At 41.2% G+C, this 16262-nt stretch overlaps 1 protein-coding gene across 1 annotated transcript in view; it reads right to left on the bottom strand.

Moving 5' to 3' along the window:
• LOC124606451 (MTOR-associated protein MEAK7-like) overlaps positions 1-16262 on the bottom strand; it is a 132101-nt gene that overhangs the window by 54773 nt on the left and 61066 nt on the right. Inside the window, exon 3 of the mRNA XM_047138434.1 lies at positions 12086-12266. Within this exon, the coding sequence (XP_046994390.1) occupies positions 12086-12266 (181 nt within the window). The remainder of the gene's footprint in view (positions 1-12085; positions 12267-16262) is intronic.

Below are 16262 nucleotides of genomic sequence, written 5' to 3'. Positions count from 1 at the left end.
TCCAGCTACTCGTAAAATACATGCACATACTGCAAGAAAAAATGAACATGACCTTTTTATACTAAATCCAATGCAATTAAATTTTGTACAGGAACATGCTTCCGCTGGAGGCCAGTATATTCGATTTATTCAAGAAAAACGCGTTTCGAGTTCACTTTTGGACGTTTTTCTAAAATAATTCGAAAACTACAGCCTACAAAATTTAACTACATTGTATTTCCTACAAAAAACTCCTGTTCTTCTTCTCTGTAAGACTAAATTTCGTGCATATCGAGCGAAAGAATATGAAAATCTTGTCATGTGGTATTTGAAAATGTTGTGGGTTGCAAACCCATAAGTAAGGACAGCTCAGTCACTCATTGTGCCAGCTTCTAGTAGGCAACTAGCTCATGACTTGTCATGGACACGTGACACAGCAGCAGAAAAGAATGATGTGTTTGTTAATGTAATTGCCCGATTTGTCAGTGTATCGACATGGACTGTCCCACACGCTGAATGTGCACTGTTTTGAAACTCAAAACCACGTAACCTGGCATGAGAACAGTGGCCGTAAAAACATTCTATGTGACATGAACGGGAGACCAGTGTAACCCCTTGTTAATGACAATCGATTTCAAACCTGTCAGGAATTGCTGCTCATAGTGAATGCAGGTCCATCTCAATTTTCCGAGTGAACATTCTAGATGGAACTGCACTTGGAGTACGTACCTCGCAAAGGTCCATTGCTCACAGCAGCACGTAAAGCTGTACATCTTTATGGGACAAACAACAAAGAAACTGGACGGTAGCTGACTAGGGCCAATAGCAGCGAAGTCCGATGAGTCCGGATTTTGTCTGTTTTCCAACGACACTATGTGATGAGTACACTGAAAGTCCAATGAGGCATTGAACCTTCAGTGTGTGAGGCGTGTAGTTCAGATCGTAGGCGGTTCTGTGATATACTGTTGGTGTTTTTCGAAACATCTCTTGCACCAACTCATTCAGATCACCGATAAGATGTACCAGGAATTTTATTTCAACATTTTAGGTGGCCATGGAAACTATTGTCTTCCAAGGGAACAACAGCCATATTCACAGGGCAGCACAGTATACACTCTAGGACAAAGAAAAAACCATGCACCACAAAGGAATTATCCAAATAGTACGGAAGTCGGTAGATCTGATGAACATGTACAGACAAACAAAAGTTTACAATATCAGAAATTTGGACGATTCTTTCAAGAGAAAGAGTTTCACAAATTCAGCAAGTCAGTCTTTCGTTAGTACACCTCTGGCCTTCAAGAAAGCAGTTTTTCAGTTTGGCATTGATCGATAAAGTTTCTGGATGTCCTCCTGAAGGACATCTACCAAATTCTATTCACTTGGCTTGTTAGATCGTCAAAATCCTGGACTGGCTCTGCCCATCACGCTCCAAATGTTCTCAATTCGAGAGGGATACAGCGATCTTTCTTGCAAGGTAGGGTTTGACAAGCACAAAGACAAGTCGTATAAACTCTTGCCATGAGTGGGCAGGCACTATCATACAGAAATGTAAGCCCAGGATGGCTTGCCATGAAGGTCAACCAAACCGGATCTAGATTATCGTCGACATACTGCTGTGCTGTACAGGTGCCCTGAATGGCAACCAAAGGTGTGTTGTTATGGAATGAAATGGCACCCTTGACCATCACTCCTGGTTATCGGGTATTATGGTGGATGACACTCAGGTTGGTAACCCACTGCTGTCAGAGGCGGTCTCCACACATGTCTTCGATGGTCACTGCGGCTCATTTCGACGTGGGACTCGTCGCTGAAGAAAATTCTACTCCAGCAAATGAGATTCCAGGCCGTAGACGCGTCTGGAGACATCCCAGACACAGGCGCGATACCAACGTGACTGCTGCCCGCCATATGGTCCGACAACCAGGAGTTATGGTCAGGGGTACCATTTCTTTCCACAGCAGGACCCCTTTGGTTGGAATCCGCGGAACAGAGGTACGTTGAAGATATTTTACACAAAGTTTTGTTGCCCTTCATGACAAGGCATCCTGGGCTTACATGTCAGCAAGATAATGCTGCCCACACACGGCGATAGTTTCTTCGTCTTCGTGTTTGCCAAACGTACCTTGGCCAGCAAGGTCGATGAATCTCTCCCCAGCTGAAAACGTTTGGAGCATCATGGCCAGGGCTCTCTAACCAACTTAGGATTTCGACGATCCCTCTAACCGAGTGGGCAGATTTTGGCACGGTATTCCTCAGGAGGACACCCAACAATTCTATCAGTCAACGCGAACTGCTTGCATAAGGCCAGAGGTCGACCAACACGTGAAGCTCTTTGTCTTGAATAAAGCACACAATTTCTTCAAACTGTAATCATTTGTTTGTACATACACGTATATCACATCTAACGATTTCCAACCCGTTCGGATAACTCCTTCGTGATGCGTAATTTTTTTTTTTTTTTGTCTTAGAACGTATTTCTGGTATTATTAACAGTCAGGCACTTTATCGTACCTCTTACGACGCCCTAAACACTAGATCTTAATTTCTTTGGACATGGGACACCTGAAAAAACTTGTGGAACGTTTTCCTAGCCCAGTTGAGGCTATAGTACTAATATGATATCATCTGGAGTTGATTAATTTTTTACGCAGCGTATTTAATTTAAATATTTCATATTGTGCTAACACATACAATAAAAATAAACGTTTCCGGGCATGCCTGTGCACTGCGTCAAAAGTGATTTAAAAGAACGCGTATTCCTGAAAGGTTCGATGTAACCTGGTGAAACTGTCCAAAGGTGTAGCTAACAAAAGAGAGTCTCTGTAACGTGGTTGCTCTTCAGCTTGCCAGCGGACTTGAATGGCAATGATTTTGTCGAGTATAAGATACTTTACTGTTTCCAGAATAAAACATTCACTCCGCAGTAGAGTGTGTGTTATTCTGAAACTTCTAGGAGGGTTAAACTTGTGCGCCGGACTGGTATCGGAACCAAGAACATCGTCTTGAAGTTTGAAAGGTAGGAGCTGAGATACCAACTGAAGTCAAGCTGTGAAGAAGGGCCATCAGTTGCGCTTGTACATCTCAGTCGGTAAGGGCATTGCCCATGAGTGGCAGGCTCCTGGGTTTAAGCCACAGTACGTCACACAGTTTTAGTCTGCCAGGATGCGTTCACGTTATCGTATGATTTTTCCTTGGTGAACGTCTGTGAAAAATCGAGTGCAGTGCACAATTTTAACAGAAACACAGACGTTGCTAATACACATTCCAGTTTGCCCTACACTTTTGCGAATACTAAAGCAGACTGTAGTGAGGGCTAAACCGACATCATTCAGAGAATTAAAGTAAATATTGTTGAATTGTGTGGCTGACCACACATTCCGTACAATCAGGGTCGATAATTCGTTATAATGATATAATCTGTATTTCTATAGTTTTAATTATTTAACTTATAAATCGAAGCTGACAGTTTGTAAGGGGTCCGTAGGCCCTTACTATAAGTTTTGCGACAGCACAGGTCGACAGAACAAACAATCGATAGTGTGTGTCGGGTTGTGAGAGCGAGAGCGAGTGTTGAGACAGTAGTGTGGTACGTGCTGTGGGCCGAGCCGGGTGGAGGTCTGTTGCTGGAATGCAAGACCGTACCGACAAAGGGAGTGGCCATCGCCGTGGTTTAACCCCTTTGTGTTAGGAATATTCGGGAAAGTGAAAAAGTATAATTACTAGTGTGATTCAGTGATATTTTTGTGCCGATATTTGTAATTACCCGTCTACCGCGCCGGCATCATTTGGATTGCAGTGTTGGATTGCAGTGTTGGATTGTAGTGTTGGATTACAATGATTGAAATTGCGTGTGACGATAATGATTATCGAAAGGGCCTGTGCTGAGATTAGCCGTTATTAATTCTGTACGACGAAGGCAGTGGCTGTCTCCTTACTTTGTGATTTGTGATGAATATAGGTCATTGATTAATGAAGCTGTGTTGTCGTTCTTCTTGGCACCAGACATTTCTTTATTACAGCATTTGAGAAGGACAAAATGGAATGTAACATCTCCGTAGCAGTCCAATCCGATTGCTAGCCCCATTAGGTACACTGTCACATTAATTATTATCTATTTGGGCTGCTATCAGATCCCGATCGAGCGGGATAAGTCAGTAGATTAAACCGGAGTGTTACAAGTTCTACTGTGGATTACATGTAGGTTGGATCAGTATAGGCTACATCACCTCCTCAGAAGATGATGTTAAGACTACAGAAGGTTCTAGCGCTGTAAACATGAGAATGCAGAGAGAAGCTATACATCTCTAAAGGGCCTGGCTGTCTTGTTGGCAGAGTTATAGAACAAGTTGTACATAAAGGAGGCAACATACGTTGGGCAGACCTATTAAAATTATTCTATATGCAATCCTAAGATCGTTCTGCAATTTGACTATTGGGGGAAGTAATACTAGCTCAGATGGTGTTGATCACTACATCTTTTCTGGTTATGGCTCCTGCAATTCGAACACGGAAGTGCTATATTTCTGAGCTGGATGTGTACATGTTGTGGAATGCCGCTGTTTTAATGGATTATTCGATATCTCGGCACTCTACTTAAAAAAAAGAAAGACAGTAATGACCTATAACGATATGCTAATGGTAGAAGGATGTGGCTATCTATTCAGCTAACTGTTTCATCAGCCAAGTTAGTGGTGTCGGAAACACGTTTGTTACTTGTAGTTACAATAGTTGTCAAATGCACAACCCTCTTTAGAGGTTTTTGCCAAGATGTTAAGAATATGGAAAAAACTAGTGGCAGTAATTCTGATAATGCAAAGGTGTGTTGCTGCTAACGATATAGTCAAATTATATCTTCATGATATGTAAAGGAGCAGTTTTTTTGTCGAGCTGGCTTAGACTATTAGTTATTAAAGTTTTCCTACGTGTATCCCTAAGATCATTCTGCAGCATGTCTACTGATGGGGTAATACTAAATTAAACGTTCATGATGACATCTTTTTACTTCTATGAATCCAGAATTTGAATACATAAGCATTATATTATTTAACTGGATGTATATATGTTGCAGAAGATTGTAGTTTTGAGAACTTATAATGGTTATTAAACCAACCACGGTATAGGAACTTCCAGCATGCCAAAGTTCTGGTACACAGTTCTTGAAACGATACGTTTTGTATTTTTTATGTGTACTTAATAATTTTGTAGTAGCTGTATTGCACATCATTGTAATTTTGGTTTTCTGTCCTGTAGTGTGATTTGAAAATGAATCCCCACCAGAAACTTGTCATCAGACAAATAAAAGCGAAATTTGCAACTTTGGCTGTTTTTCCATTGTATATTCGCTGTATGCCTATAGTTTTAATTTGGAACTCGGTTACACAAAAACAGCGATACTGGCATTTGTTTTGGACTGGTGGAATTTCCGTCCGCCTCGTTCCTCCCTATAGAAACAAGGCTGGGAAACAGTATGTATCACGCACTCGCAGTTATGGCTGACAGAAATGTGCTCTCCCCAGCTGCATTGCGATCGTGTGTTTTTACTGATTGTCCGAACTCTAGGTCGCTTGTAAGAGGATCATTCGATCATGGCGTCTCTTACTAAATTTTGTTTATAACAGACACACACACATATATATTCCGTATGGTACCGTGTGCCACTCACAAAACCAGAGGTAGAGGGAAGAAAACGTTTGTCTGTGTAAGTTCTTTTTTCTCTTAACTTACACTGAATGTGCAGAATTTTGGAACACGTGTTATGTTCGAATATAATGACTTTTCTGGAGACTATAAATCTACTCTGTAGGAATCAGTATGGGTTTCGAAAAAGACGGTCGTGTGAAACCCAGCTCGCGCTATTCGTCCACGAGACTCAAAGGGCCATAGACACGGGTTCCCAGGTAGATGCCGTGTTTCTTTACTTCCACAAGGCGTTCGATACAGTTCCCCACAGTCGTTTAATGAACAAAGTAAGAGCATATGGACTATCAGACCAATTGTGTGATTGGATTGAAGAGTTCCTAGATAACAGAACGCAGCATGTCATTCTCAACGGAGAGAAGTCATCCGAAGTAAGAGTGATTTCAGGTGTGCCGCAGGGGAGTGTCATAGGACCGTTGCTATTCACAATATAAATAAATGACCTTGTGGATGACATCGGAAGTTCACTGAGGCTTTTTGCAGATGATGCTGTGGTGTATCGAGAGGTTGTAACAATGGAAAATTGTACTGAAATGCAGGAGGATCTGCAGCGAATTGACGCATGGTGCAGGGATTGGCAATTCAATCTCAATTAGACAAGTGTAATGTGCTGCGAATACATAGAAATATAGATCCCTTAACATTTAGCTACAAAATAGCAGGTCAGCAACTGGAAGCAGTTAATTCCATAAATTGTATGGCAGTACGCATTAGGAGTGATTTAAAATGGAATGATCATATAAAGTTGATCGTCGGTAAAGCAGATGCCAGACTGAGATTCATTGGAAGAATCCTAAGGAAATGCAATCCGAAAACAAAGGAAGTAGGTTACAGTACGCTTGTTCGCCCACTGCTTGAATACTGCTCAGCAGTGTGGGATCCGTACCAGATAGGGTTGATAAAAGAGATAGAGAAGATCCGACGGAGAGCAGCGCGCTTCGTTACAGGATCATTTAGTAATCGCGAAAGCGCTACGGAGATGATAGATAAACTCCAGTGGAAGACTCTGCAGGAGAGACGCTCAGTAGCTCGGTACGGGCTTTTGTTAAAGTTTCGAGAACATACCTTCACCGGGGGGTCAAGCAGTATATTGCTCCCTCCTACGTATATCTCGCGAAGAGACCATGAGGATAAAATCAGAGAGATTAGAGCCCACACAGAAGCATACCGACAATCCTTCTTTCCACGATCAATACGAGACTGGAATAGAAGGGAGAACCGATAGAGGTACTCAGGATACCCTCCGCCACACACCGTCAGGTGGCTTGCGGAGTATGGATGTAGATGTAGATGTAGATGTGAACGTCGATTCTCAAAATTTATGAAATTATGTTAATAGCAATAATGACCGAACTTGTATTTCCCTGTAGTTAATATATGAGACTCCTCATGTTCGACATATGTCTTTATAGCAGACTTTAATATTTCCACCTACGTGGTGGTATCTATTTGCATTATTACTGCGGGCTGTAGATCACACTGCCAGAAGTGATGTAACAACAATGTTAGCCAGTGGCTTGGAGATGATTGTACCGAAACTTTTTCGGCAGTTGTTGGGTTGTGTGATACTGTGTCTGCAATCATAGTTCAAGATCGGTGTTCGCAGCTACACACCCACACATCATAGTCTAAGGAGTGGTCTACCTTGCAGGTGACATGATTTTAGCTGGCGTTGTTTCAGTTACTGATCGACTGTGTCTCTAGATGCATATTTTGTAGCACTGTGCTATACACATACAGTATCTTTGAAGCATCAAAATTTTACTATAATGTCACACAATCTAGTAATATAGTGGTGGTTTGGCAGGAGGTTTATCAATCACAGTGGAGTATTTCTTTTATATTCAATATCTTTCTTTTGACACCAGTAGCGCTCATAGAATTCTTTGTGACGTCATTTACACGACGCCACTATTTCTGCCCATGTGCTCGTTTCTAACTCTATGACATCACACACACACACACACACACACACACACACACACACACACACACACACACACACATACTAGTAATGGCTTGGTGGCGTAGCAATGATACATAAATTGGGATCAGGTTGACGCCGTATCGATCAATTGGTTGATGCCATATCAATCCCAGGTTGATGCCATATTTCTCGACTTTCGAAAGGCTTTCGACTCAGTTCCACACTGTCGCTAGCTCCAAAAAGTGCGCTCTTACGGCCTAACCGATCTATCCGATGACATATGCTGTTGGATAGATAGCTTTCTAACAGACAGGGAGCAATATGTCCTCCTGAACGGGGTGACCTCAACAGAAACAAGCGTAACTTCAGGTGTGCCCCAGGGCAGTGTAATAGGTCCGCTGCTTTTTACGATTTACATAAACGATCTGGTTGATGGTATTGACAGCGGCATTAGACCGTTTGCCGATAATGCTGTAGTCTACAGGGAAGTAGTATCACACAAAAGTTGTGAACAAATCAATGAGGATTTGCAGAAAATAAACTGGCAGTTATCTCTTAATATTATTAAGTGTAACAAGGCGAAAATCCCCATTAATGTACGAGTACAAAATAAATTCCCAGTCTTTGGAAGAGGTAACATCCGTCAAGTACCTGGGTGTGACTATTCCAAATGATCTCAATTGGAATGATCAGATTACACAAGTAACGGGCAAGGCGAGCTCTATATTGCGGTTTTTTTGGTAGAATCCTGAAGCGATGCAGTCCTTCAACAAAGGAAATAGCTTACAATACGTTAGTTCTTCCAGTCCTGGAGTATTGTTCGTCTTACCAGTTGGGTCTGATTCACGAGCTTGAGAAGGTCCAAAGAAGAACAGCAAGATTCGTAACTGGTACATTTAGCCATCGCGACAGCGTTACAAATCTCATAGAAAGTTTGAAGTGGGACGCACTTGCAGATAGACGGCGCGCTAAGCGGAAGGGGCTGCTCACTAAATTCCGAAATCCGATCTTCGCCGAGGATGTAGAGCATATATTATTACCACCAACTTGCAAATCGCGCAATGATCGCCATTCAAAGATAAGGTAAATCAGAACTCGTACTGAGGTGTTCAGACAGTCGTTTTTCCCTTGGGCGATCAGCGAGTAGAACAGATGGGGGGAAATATGACTTTGGCGCGAATTGTGCCCTCCGCCACGCACCGCTTGGTGGCTAGCTGAGTATATATGTAGATGTAGATCATGCTGCATTGTGATTGCCTGAAAGCATAATGACGTCATTGCAACATGACACTGATGCGTCATCATGACATAACATGTCATGATGTTGATGTTGACAGATAGCTCAACTAATTGGGTGAAAACAATATTTTTTTTGGAAAATGCAGAAAAATAAGAGTAATGTGACAGGCGTGATGTCTGCTGGCTCCTCTAATGATGAAATATTATTTTGTTACTAAGAAATAGATGTTGAATGATACAATTTGTAATTAACAAATAGACACAGCATACTACCTGTCTCTATGGTACCCATTCAGATGACCCAGTATAAAAGATGGGGTTGTGCAGGTGTGCTTCAATATCAGCGATATCTAATCTCAGCAAATATTGCATTGTGTTTGCCTGACAGCATCATGACGTCCCTGTGACGCCGGGAGCAATGGGATACATTTTGGGTAATTGGACAAAATATATAAAACTATAGAAAACTCGGTAAAAATGCGTAACGGGTGAAAAATGTATAAAAGCATGGAAAATAAGAAAATTATGGGAAAATATGTGAAATTGGGAGTACTAACATAATTGCCTGAGTGTGTGGAGGAGGTTCTTGATACTCTCTGGCCCAGATGGGGGGAGTACAACTTAAGGGAGGGGAGGGGTGGGGATGGGAGGGGCAGGTTAGGGAGGGGAGGGGAAGGGGAGAGGGGTTTACTGCTAATCGTATTTGACCACTATAGATTTACATCACGACCTTAAATATGTCATACAGTTGCCTGGGTGATTTGCGTAGATGATCTTGATCAGTTCTCAGTGATTCACCAGGAATGAGAGAGTGTGGGCATTGAGGAGCCCAACTGTGTAACCTGACACCAGATGTGTAACATGACACCCTCTTATCTAATCTAAGTTACGTGCCAGAACTCTGCTTGATAATCTACTAACATCCTCGTGCACCCAGGCAACTAGCACATGGTGGCGTACAGCCAGATTGATTGAGAACATTCTAAAAGGTTCTGGAAGAGTCTGGGTCCTTAAGAAGACCTTGAGAAGAGTCGGGGGAAAAATCTCTACAGGAGGAACTTGCACAAGTGTCCCTGGAAAACCAGTAAATAAATGACTAGCACAGAGAATGGAAGGCAGTGAACAGTGAACTGGCAGTACAGTGTACCAGAAGCAGTCATTACCAGGAAGCTGTCGCAGTAAGCAGTGATCGGGAGCAGTAACACTGACGAGCTCTTAAGTCACTAAGTCTGACACTTCGATGTTGCTGCAGTAAGATTGGCATCTGTACACATTCGAGGGGGGACAACAGAGTTACCGATAAGTATTTGGCAACAATTATTGTCTTGAGCTTATGCCGGTTATACAAGAAGTGGAGGAACAAATGCTGTCTTGAAATTGTTTCCTATTGTGAATAGGGTATCTTGATTAAGAATATAAGGAAGAACAAGTGGTGTCTTGCACTTGTCTGCAATTGTCGTTAAGTTAGTTGGGTGTGTTTTGCAGGAACGACTCACAAGCAGAGTTCTCGCCTTTGACAGAGCAACGTAGGAGACAGAAACTGAGAGTTGGGGGAAAGGTCTTATATATAGAATGGTAGGGTGCACTCATTTGCAAAGAAATACAGCCACTGCAAAACACCTCTCGGAGTATGGTTGAACTACTGGGAAAATAAACTGTTCTTAAATTGCTCCCTGATTCACTTGCTATGCATCAAAACTTCTCTCTGTTCTAGAATCACCTGTGCTAAGCATCCTAGGAAACTTCCTCCCTCTCAGTCTCTGTTGAATGTGTCTTAGTTGGCCTCAGGCGACACTGTAATCAATCTCCTGACTGCACTACGCAGGCCACACATTGGACTAACCTGGTGACAGGACCTGTACCAGCATGTGACAATGTAGTGGTGTCATAACATTATTTTTCATTACAAGATCACATTTTTTGGATGGGAATCGTCATACAAACACTTTAAACAAATCCTTCTCGACCCATGGACAATATAACGCAGATGGAAACTGAAACGAAAGAAGATTTGGCAAAAAAAAGAAAAAAAACGAAAATGGAGCAAAATGAGTGACAGAAACAACGATCGCAATAACATGAAAGAAAATATAAAATGAAGAAAAGGAAAAATAATAAGTCGAAGTAAATACATAAATATAACAAAAATCACATGGGCAAAGATTAAAAATGAAAGAAATATAAGGAAGAAAAAATGAAAGCTAAAGGCAAAGCTGATGATTGAGACAAAGAGGCAAAGGACAAGAAATAAAAAAAATATATATTTGAACCAATTACTTAAAGAGAAATGATGATCACAGCCATTTCAACGAGGATGTAAAAGAAGAAGAGTGCACTTAATGTATTTCGAAACCATAACCTTCACTAATGAACCACATAACTTAATTGCTAAGTTATGGCGTCATTTTCAAATCAGTGCTATTTTCAACACTTTAGTAGATACAAGCACTCCGTCTTCAAGCCACGAGTGGCCTACCGGGACCATCCGACCGCCGTGTCATCCTCAGAGGAGGATGCAGATAGGAGGGGCATGGGGTCAGCACACTGCTCTCCCGGTCGTTATGATGGTATTCTTGACCGAAGCCGCTACTATTCGGTCGAGTAGCTCCTCAATTGGCATCACAATGCTGAGTGCACCCCTAAAAAAAACAACAGCGCATGGGATGGTCACCATCCAAGTGCTGGCCATGCCCAACAGCGCTTAACTTCGGTGATCTCACGGGAACCGGTGTATCCACTGCGGCAAGGCCGTTTTAGGAGATCACAAGAAGCTCTGAAATTTTTGTTTGACAGTTGCTGGCAAACGAGGGCCCACAAGGGTGACCATAACATACACCCAGTACAGGTGGTCTCAAAATCCCGGGGGCATTTGTCCCTGTTAGTCATCAACACAACAGTGAGAGAGTTAATATACTGTTACTTGATTATCCGATCAGCTAATTTATTCGTCGTATTTATTTCGCATGGTCAATTTTGCAGTTATACAAGTTCCTTTTCAGATATGCTCCTGGCAGTCAAATTCAACCAAAACAATGAAACAGGACTTATAGAGTGATCCAGAACATACCAACGTGGAAATTCTGTAGTGCTACTGTGACTATAAAATATGCCAATTCTCGAGTGCACCAAATATGAAGGCCAAACATTATACTAAAGTGTGTAAGAACTCTATGACAGTCCCCGAAAAATCTGGATGGCTGGGAACCCTGACCACGTAACCATAGCTGGCAGGCGACTGACCGTGCATGACGCAGAGCGGCAGCAGCGACGTGGAGATATCCTCGTTGCCCGAGAAGATGTCCGCCTCCATGTCGAACATATCGGCCAGCACGCTGGACAGGAAGAAGGAGAAGCGCGCAGGCCATGTCACGATCCAGTGCTCCAGCTCAGTCAGCGTCACGAAGGTGCGGTCCGTAATGACCTGCGGCAGAATTGCACCTCTCATCTGTTGACTGTTTACTCCAACCTCCCAAACAGAGGAGGTGGGGGGGCGGGGGGGGGGGAGGGGAGGGAGAAGGTTAATAAAGTAGATACACACTGGATGTCTTCGAATTGGACTTCAGTGTATCTCACAATGTGCACAGGCATCGTTGGGAAGAATGTTCACATCGTATGGAGAAACAAAAGTCAGCCTGTGCTCGCCGCAGTCCTTCGTATTATAGCTTCAAACCAAATCATTCTTTTAGCAACATTATATTATCTTTCTTCTTTGTGGTATGTATTTTTCTTTTAATTCGATTAGGAAGTTCATATGGCTCGTCATCTTTGCCAGCAAACTCACTTTGAACCTCACAATAAGTGGAAGATAAAGGCAGATAAATCACGCTCATGAACTTTTGTTTCGACTGGGAAAGCATGCACTCTTAACTAAATAACGAACGACGTTTTTCTGAAAGTGAATAATGAATTAGCAAGAAATTTTGAAAACGCTTATACATACTAAAAATGTTGAGTACAAACCATCGAGTCTGACGTGCAATTAGCCATTTACATCGTCATATTTGAATCCTTATAGTGTTACAGAAGCGAAACAGATCCGATAAAACGTGCTGACTAATTTGCAGCTCCCCAGAAGGAAAAACTGTTTTGTATCAGAGCAGGTTTGAGAGAAGGAAAAAAATGTAAAATAGTAAATTTTACACCATTGTGTCTTCTAAATCTTAATTTTATTGACTATTTTGTTTCCGCTATGTATGAGAAAGTTGAATGAGGAAATTTTTTGTTCGAATGTTCTCTCACGAAAGATACTTCATATTTAACAGTGGAACATAATCATAAATCTGGACAAAAACACGCCAATGCATTGCTTGCATAAAAACATAAATGGGTAAATGAATGAATAATGAAGTAATGAAACGGTAGAACAGTTGTCTCCTTTGAGAGAAATAAAACACAGTTTATCGTTACTTAAAATTACTATAAAAAGAAGACAAAGCATGAAATAGAAAAATGATATTAACTTTTTAAAAATTTTATTTGTGGATTTGTATGTATCAATTTTCTCGAGAAAATGAATATTGATACTTTGAAATTTATTTCAGATACTTTTAAAATACCTCTTATTTCGCAACTGTTTGTAGAATTTACAATAAAATTTTTTTCATGAAAAACTCTTCCACAGTAGTGGGTGAAGGAGACTTCAAGTGCAATCAACTTCACTTAAGATGAAGGTCACCTCCTTATCTCCCAGTAGTGGGGCCAGTGACCTGGCAGTTGCGTCACTCATCTATAAGGTCATAGGTCAATGTCCTTTCCCCTCTCTGACACAAGGGGTTCGTTGTCTTCTACAAGTTAGCCACTGGGCCAAGCCTCCTTTCCGTTTTTAGTATTGACCTATCACAATGTATTGTCCAGTTAGTGTTTCAAATTCTGTAATTTGTTACCCAGTTACTGTTATTAATGATGCATCACTTTATCATCACTATTTATTACATAGTTATAATGATTTATGTCCAAAACCGTATGCCTCGCATTTTACTCAGCTTGGTGGGTCTCGTCACTTGTTTTCTGCTCACCATATTAGAAGGTTCATGATCAACCATTGGACAGATTACTCACTTGTATTCTGCCTGTCTGCACACCTGATATGTGCGTCAACCTCCTGTTCTAATCCAGCTTCATTTTTGTGATTTGTATCAGAGCAATATGTCAAATGGAACATCTACAAGTACTCCAACATATGACTGCCTTCTTACATTGTCATCCAAAGCTTTGGGGCTTTTTGTTAAAATTTTCCTTATTTAACAAAATACCCAATTTTTGAGATCATAAATATGTGCTTTTAATGTTTAAAAATTACCATAGTGCATTATTTAAAGAAATTACACTCATGTCCCATATTCAAACAATTACAGCTTACTGTGGTCTTGGAAATGAGTTCACAGCATAGATTAGATGGGTAATAAACAAGTACTTAGGCACATTAAAAACAATGGTCAACTCACTATGGTGTTATATAGATAAGAAAGAAAGGTTGCTACACTTTTGCATAGCTAGTTTTGGCTACTTTTCAAGGTCATCCATCTACCTAATTTTTAGCAATGGAGCACAAACTTTTTATAAAACGTTGTGCACTTCATCTCAGATCAGACACCATTACTAACATGCAGTGATAACTATTTTTAATGTTAAAACAATTGCACCACTGCTGGGACAGGATAGAAGTAATTTTGGAAAAAAACGACATCATTATGTATGCAAATACCACACCATGGAGCACCTCTCTGCGCACATTGAAGAGTGCTGCACAAAGTTCCACCAACTCCCACTATAGCACTGTGTGCCATTGTTATCAGGATGGCACAAGCTTGTGCACCCAAGCACCAGCAGTGCAGGCAACTTGCCTCATCACCTGCTGCTACCATGGAAAACCGTTATCATACACACAAAACCATTAGTAACAATTGCACTACAGGTACACAGACACACTCACACACAACACTCACACACACACAACATTACTAAGAAATTACACTGCTAGACCTTAGTTACAATTACTGCTGGTGTATTTTTATTCAGCTGCACTACACCACCAGGTGCAGTAGTAAGAGTAGGATACTGAAGGGATGGATCAGATACCATGATTTTTTATTATGAAAAATATTCAAAGCAACTCCCTTTGCCATCAACCACAATGTGTCAGAGTGGACACTGGAAACTCACTGACCAGAGGCACTCCTAGCTGCCAGCTGTCCCCCATCACCACACAGCTTCCTCTCCATGAGCTAAGACAAGTCTCAGCAAAATGGCTCCAGTTGGGAAGCATCAGAAGAATTACAAATCTTATTTGAGCAATTTTCACACACTGTCTGTGATGTTCACTCTGCATAAGCTATTTGATCAGATGTATCCAGACATCTATTAATAATGCATATTTAAGTGCCACATTTACATTTATTTAAATTGTGGTAGAGTGAGATAAAAAGATTATGCATACTCCTCAGTATGTACCCTAATCTCTTTAATAACCACTACATCATATAGTTTTTTTAATGGCAAGAAAATAACAGGAATGGAGATGAATAGGTCTCCAAAGCAAAGATCAATTAAGATTTGCTGCTACGCCTTTAATAATTATACAGGGTGTCCAAAAAGTCTCTCTGCAGCGCCCTATGATTGTTAGCCGCACATGATGTATGATTGTTCGCCTGCCTGTGTTACTTCCCTTCATGTGGACTCTCCCAACATTCCACTGTTTCGTTTATCTCAGCCAGCATCAGTACTATCGTTGGTGTGTGTCTTTACGTGTTGATGGGAACACTTAAGTTTAGTTCCTTTTTTCGTTTGTTTCGTTTTTGTCAGTGTTAAAATGCTAACCATTGAAGAACGTGTGTTTTTAGTAGAACAAGTGTTCAAAGCTGGCGGTAAATACACAGTTTCAGTTCGTCAAACATTTAATTCATTTTTCCTGGAGACAACACTCCCGCATCGTGATACTGTGCGAGATTTGATTAACAAATTTCGAAGTACGGGTTCAGTAACAGATGCATGGAGAAGTGGTCGTCCTAGAGTTTTGGGTAAGGATAAACTACTCGATATTTCCTATAAAATATCCATGAGTCCGAACAAGTCAGTAAGAAAACTCTCCCAGGAAATCGATGTTAGTGACGGAAAGGCTCACACAGCTGTAAGGAAAAAATTAGAACTTTTCCCATACAAAGTGACAGTCGTGCGAGAACTGAAAAATACTGATCATGGCAAGAGACTGCATTATTGTCAATGGTTCTGGTTCTGGGGTGCAGCGAAAGCAACTGTCTATAAAAACCGTCGAAAACCCACCGATGAATTGAAAACTGCAATATCCACTTTCACAGCTTCTGTTACAGAAGAAATGTTTCAGCTTGTGTTTGGAAACGTGATTAGATGAATTGAATTGTATATTCAACAACAGAGGGGGACACTTTCAACATTTAATGTG

Source organism: Schistocerca americana, chromosome 3 (assembly GCF_021461395.2).
Source record: "Schistocerca americana isolate TAMUIC-IGC-003095 chromosome 3, iqSchAmer2.1, whole genome shotgun sequence".
Taxonomy (NCBI): Eukaryota; Metazoa; Arthropoda; class Insecta; order Orthoptera; family Acrididae; genus Schistocerca; species Schistocerca americana.
The sequence above is the reverse complement of the archived record's forward strand: the minus strand, read 5'-3'. Positions and strand labels throughout refer to the sequence as shown.